This window comes from Lepidochelys kempii, chromosome 13 (assembly GCF_965140265.1).
Source record: "Lepidochelys kempii isolate rLepKem1 chromosome 13, rLepKem1.hap2, whole genome shotgun sequence".
Taxonomy (NCBI): Eukaryota; Metazoa; Chordata; order Testudines; family Cheloniidae; genus Lepidochelys; species Lepidochelys kempii.
In genome coordinates this window covers 17,211,589-17,217,588 of record NC_133268.1, presented here as the reverse complement: position 1 = coordinate 17,217,588, position 6,000 = coordinate 17,211,589, and the positions used below count along the sequence as shown (strand labels likewise).

The 6,000-nt window shown below is 51.1% G+C and overlaps 1 protein-coding gene across 1 annotated transcript in view; it reads left to right on the top strand.

Moving 5' to 3' along the window:
* Positions 1–3,515: 3,515 nt before the first annotated feature.
* Positions 3,516–6,000, top strand: part of LOC140897158 (somatomedin-B and thrombospondin type-1 domain-containing protein-like) — a 31,758-nt gene continuing 29,273 nt past the window's right edge. Inside the window, exon 1 of the mRNA XM_073309544.1 lies at positions 3,516–3,753. Within this exon, the coding sequence (XP_073165645.1) occupies positions 3,516–3,753 (238 nt within the window). The remainder of the gene's footprint in view (positions 3,754–6,000) is intronic.

Sequence of the window (6,000 nt, the reverse complement as noted above, 5' to 3'; positions counted from 1 at the left end):
AGTGCAATCAACACTAAAACCAACTGGACTCTCTCCATGGACCTAAAGGGACTTGGATCAGGCCTGCTATTCCATTTTCCTGTAGAAAAACATCTGTAACTTTATCTTGTTGGCATCAGAGGAGAAGACAAGCAAAAGGGAGAAGTCAAGCTGTGGGTCAAGTTCTCAGTGTCACAGGTGGTAGGAGCTAGCTCTAGAGGTCACACTGTTTGACTTGACCCTCAGCCACACTCAAGATCAGCTTTGGGTCCCATCTCATGGCCCTGCAGTGAGCTGTATACATTTTGCCCAAGTTGGACAAGGAGCTTTTCCACTCAGGAGACCCAGGCGCGCTGAGGTGCTGCACACCTATGCATTCTGCTGTACAATAAGTTTGCCTGGGCTAAGTCACATGATGTTCTCAAATATGGCCAGTAGGCCCACTTCTAGTGCCTGCAAATTAGGGAGCCTGTTGCCTTGCTGATGGGGTTTCAGCAAGGTTTAGCCAAGGGAAAACATGGCCTGTCTCAATGTGGCCCTTTTCCAACTTCAGAGCAAAACTATTTCAAATGAGAGGTTCACACAAGGCTACTCTCCACCTCGTTCAGAATAAGGGAGAATTAACTCTTGTCCTTTAAAGCTAGTGCTGGGCCCAATCAGCAAAGTTCAGTTTGGGAGCTGGAGGTTAACTATCCCAAAGTTTTTTGGGGGGCTATATTGGGCGAGAAGTCTACCGCAAAGTCTGGATCCTGATCTGAATTTCCTCAAAGTCTGAGGTTTTGGTTTGGGTCCCATAGCTGTATAAAACTAAATTTTTGCTCTGTTGTCTGTGGAACAAGCTTCTGCTAATCCAGCGGGCTGAGCTTTGCTTTTGGTGCTGCTTGTCGAAACAGTCAGTGGAGCCTGTCTTACTTATGGCTTTTGTTAGCTGAACAATGACAATGCCAGGACAGAGTGTTCTTGAGACCAATGGTTGAACAGGAGGAGAGCTGTAGTAGCAGTGCAATGTGAATGTATCCCCTGTGCCCCAGAGTGATGGGGACTAGGAGCACTGAAGAGATAGCAGCATTAGTGCCTGAGACAGAGGAAATCCCTTAGAATTATTCTCCATTGATGCCACTCTGCATAATATGCACAAGACCACTGAGGACCTCTGGCTTTATGTTGATTGATTAGGTAAGGCTTACAGATGAGTAAATGGAGGTATGGAGTGATTAAATGACTTACCCATGGTCACATAGTGAGTCAGTGACAAAGGGAGGAATTAGAGCTTGAGTCCTAAATTCCTGGTCTCTTTCTGTGAGCATTAGACCACGCTGCCTCTTATTTTCCCAGCTCCTTGGCTTCCCCGCATTCCTTTGTCACAGCCACACATGGTCATACATGGAAGATAGTGTTTCTTTTATTTTTTATTCTTTCAGAAGGCCTGCTCCTGGGAGGGGCTAGGCCCCCTGAACTGCCAAGCACTCAGAACCTCACAGTCTGCTCTGTAATAATATTTTCCATGTCTCCAGTGCAGCCTCTCTTAAGTAGCAACTTTATTCCTCTGACCACCATTAGAACTCTAGTCTAATCCCTTGTAACTAGTCAGTGGGTGGGTTTTGCAAACCCCTGCTCAGCACACAGCAAGTAATAACATCTGTTGTGATCAATATTTAAAGCCAGTTCCTTTGCTAAAAAGCTACAGTAAAACCACCTGATCCCCAGTGAATAGTGCACAGGGATTGCTCTAATGTCTTTAAGCCTCCAGCACTTGAAAGCTAGCAAAACATTCATAGTAAAGTTGTTGCAGTGAGGCAGGGTAGACAGCTGGGTCATGTTTATTACAGGCTGCTGTAGTGAGAATGGTGCAGCCTCAGGTTATAGTGGCATCCTGGATTTGCTGGAGTTATATCTGAAAAAATTAGTGTCTTCTAAATGTTTTTTGGTGGTATTCTTTGTGTCCCTTTTTTGGGGCTTGAGCTGACTAACAGCTGGCAGCCAATGTATACATGTCATACCCTTTAAGTTTCAAAAAGCCACTGTGAGGTTAAAGTCCATACAAAGTGTATTAACATCAAGGACAAATATAAGTATGTTATAGCAAAGAATTAGCCTAATAAAAATACTGTTGTGGTCTATAGCAATGGACTGTGGCAGGGACTGTCTTTTGGTTCTGTGTTTGGCCAGCTCCCTGGTCCATGACTAGGGCTCCCAGGTGCTATGCCATACAGATAACAAATAATAATATGATGTAACATCACCATTGCTAGCTGAAGATCTCTGGAGTGTTACAATAGATTAGAATACTGGCAGGGTTTATTATCTGGCTGTATCGCCATAGCGTGTAGGGTCCCCCGCAACCAAAACCTGGGCCTCACTGCACTAGACATTGCCCACACAAAGGCAGTCTCTGTCCTAGTGCAGTGACGCCCATTGGCCTAAGGCAGGGATCGACAAACTACGGCCCCGGGAACATCCAGTCCTCCAGACATTTTAATCTAGCCCTTGAGCTCCCGCCAGGGAGCAGAGTCTGGGGCTTGCCCTGCACTGGTGCTCCAGCCAGGGAGTGGTATTGGAACTGCAGCCAATGGGAACTTCAGGGGCAGCACCTGCGGACAGGGCAACGTACAGACACGCCTGTCCGTGCCTCTGTGTAGGAGCTGGAGGAGGGACATGCCGCTGCTTCTGGGAGCTGCTTAAGGTAAGCACTTCCCAGAGTCTGCACCTGACACCCTCCCATGCCCCAACCCCCTGCCCCAGCCTGATCCCCCTCCCACCCTCGGTCCCAGCCCAGAGCAACCTCCTGCACCCCAACCCCTCATCCCCAGCCCTAGCCCTGAGCCCACACCCTCAACCAGAGCCCTCACCCTAGCCCCCAATTTTGTGAACATTCATGTTCCACCATACAATTTCCATATCTAGATGTGGATCTCTGGCCAAAAAGTTTGCCCACCCCTGGCCAAAGGAAACCCGGTGCTACCTGACCCTCATTAGGGGTGTGGGGCTCTTCAGAGGCAGTTTCAGCGCTACTCTTTGGTGTCAAGGGCTGAGGAGAGCAGGACAGCCGGGACCGGGGGAGGGAAGGTGAATGAAATGAGCCCCAGGGCCCCGCCCTGCCGAGCGTTGAGGGGGACTCTGTGGATGAAACTCAGCCACAAGTGTGAGCCGGAGCCTGGGCACGTGTGTCCAAGGGGCGCCAGCGCCGAGCACCGGGGGCTCGCTGGGGGCGGAGCAGGAGGGTCCCGGCCGGTGTGCCAGAACTACCGGCAGCAGGGCAGGCGCCTTGTTCCTTTACATCGCGGGAGCTGGGCTGGGGGTAAGGGAGCCCCGGGATTCGCCCCCTCCCTAAAGCGCAGCCCGTTGCGGGGACGAAGAGTTGAGCAGCCGCTGGCATCACCGGCTCCGCAGCACCTGGGCGCCGCGCCCCTGCGGCGGCGGCCGCCGGGCTCCCCAGGCGGTGCCGGCCCGGCCCGGCCCGGCCCGCCCCGCCTGGGGCTGGGCGCGGCTGCGGCCGGCTTTGCCTTTGCTGCCCTCGCCCCGAGCCGGGCGCGGCGATGGCTCGGGGCCCCGGCTGGCTGGCGGCGGCGGCGGCGGCGGCCGCGCTGCTGTTGCTCCTTCTGGCGCCCAGCTCGGAGGCCGGCTGCGCCGAGCTGGGGCGCTGCTGCCGGGGCAGGGACCTGGCTTGTGTCAGCAGCGGCTGGAGACCGGACCGATCCCACGGCGCCTGCTACTGCGACCAGGCGTGTCCCCGCACCATGGACTGCTGCCACGACTACCCGCAGGCCTGCCCAGGTGGGTGAGCGCCCGCTGCGGCGTGCGGCCAGAGGGGCTGGCCCGGGAAGGAGCCGAGCACCCCCAGGTGCCGCGGGGAGGGGCTGAGCACTCAGCACCCATAAGTCACTTCGAAGGTGCCGCCCTGGCACCCATAGGTGCCATGGGCAGGTGCCATCTGCTCGTTGGTCCCAAGGTGAGGCAGTGAGCACGCACGTGTCTCCTGGAAGCCTCCCCCCAGTGCCTGTGGGGGGCCAGGAAGAGGTGCCAGGCCGCCTCAGGCTCAATATCAGGGTTTGGCTCAATATTTGGTGTTTTGCCCTAGATTTTACTGACTAGGGTTTGTGCTTCTGGGCAGCTCCTGGTCTGATCTGAGAAATCAGTAACAGCCTGGGCAATGCCTCTTCTGGGATAAACTCCTTGTCGTCTCCCTTAGCACCCCCCACCCCCTTTTCTGGTGTTTAGAAATAACCAAGGGAGTTTAAGGGGCACCATCAACTGGAAAGAAATCTAGTCCATTTTAAAAAAAATGGCCCAAGAGCAGTTTCAGATCCCACACCTGCCCCGAGTTCCCTTTCCATTTCAGTATCGTGTGTGACCTTACTGTGCGTCTGTTTTCAAAAGCACCCCCTCCCCCCCGTTACTGTGTGTAACCTCCCACCCCAACAACAGAGGGAACTGGCTGTGCAGGAGAAACCCGGAAACAGGCCATCACAAATGCACACGGTACACAGACTGGTTTTCTTGTCATCTCCAGTTATAGGAACCCAGGGCATTACTTGTAAGAAGAGTAGGTAAACCGTTTTGAGGCAGCAGTTCGATGAGAAGTTTATGGTTTGCATGTAAGATTAGGGTTTACTAACCTTCAGGATGTCATGGGGCTACTTAGGTGAGGTTTATTATTTTAATGATGGGTGTATCACCATAGTATTTGAGCACCTCTACAAGTATTAATTACGCTTCAGAAACCTCTGTGGAATAAGGAAGTAACAGCTCCATTTTGCAGAGAGGGAAACTGAGGCCCAAGCTTAAATGACTTGCCCAAGGTCACATAGGAAGTCTGTAACAGAAATGGGGAAAGAACCCAGATCTCTCGAGTCCCAGTCCTGTGCTTAAATCACAAGACCAGCTTTCCTCTCATTAATGAATTGCTAATTCTAGGACAAGAGCCTCTGCTGTTGTCAATCGCTACAGCTCCCGAGAAGTCAGAATGCTCTCAAACTCTGTAAGTGTCTGGTCTGGGTTCGGGCTGGGATTTGAGCTGGCTGGACCCTGAGCCCCAGTCCATGAGCAGCTGTGTTTACATATTGATGTGCAGTTCAGAACAGCAGGGGGGTGGAACAAGCAGTAAAATGCTTTAGAGCAAAGTGCAAATCTTTAATCAGGGAGGTAACTTTTTCCAGAGACGGGTGTAATCACCTGCCTGTTTCCCACAAGCATTTTCCTCAGAGTCAGATGCACACACAGATGGTATTCTGAAGAGGCCTAGTCATGAGCTCCATATTCTTCCTCCATTTGGCTCTGCCCTAACAAAGTTTTTGCCTCACGCAAACATTTCCGTGATCTTTTGGGAGCTCTACTTTATGAGGGAAAGTTCCCTGTGGGAAATGACTTCATTTAATCGCTTTAAATTGAATTTAGTGTTGGTGAAAGGGGCTGGGTTGGCAGTTCTGGAGACTGAAAACTCCTATATACCCAACATGCACAGCATAGATTACAGCAGTGCAAACGACACCTTCATTGTCTCAGCCCTGACCTGGAGTGGTTAACTCCAGGGATGAGAGAAGAGCTCAGTCACTTTTCCGACTTGGTTCCTCTGGGCTGAGGCTGCCAATGAGGGGGTCCGTCCTGTTGGTGCTAGACATCAGGGTGGCTTTTAGTGATGTGGACACTGGCCCACTGGAATCAAACTGTTTCACATGTGGGGAGTGTTTGAAGTACAGACACATCATGATTCCCAGTGACCATGCCCTAGAGCAGGGGTTCTCACAATTTCTCACAAAGTTCTCACCAACTCTTGCTGGTGGCCGCACTGACACTTCTCCCTAAAATTATTTATTTTTCCTAAAGTGAATAAAGTAAGATGCACACATATACATCCAAATCATTGTAATTTATTTATGTAAGATTTTTTTTTTGCAGACTCAATAATAAAAATAATGCACAGTTATCTCTATTCTTTACTGGACCTAACAGAATAGAAATACAAATAAGGTGCCTTGCACGTTCTTGTCTTTTTTATTATTGTTTCTTTTGGTTTTTTTGGTA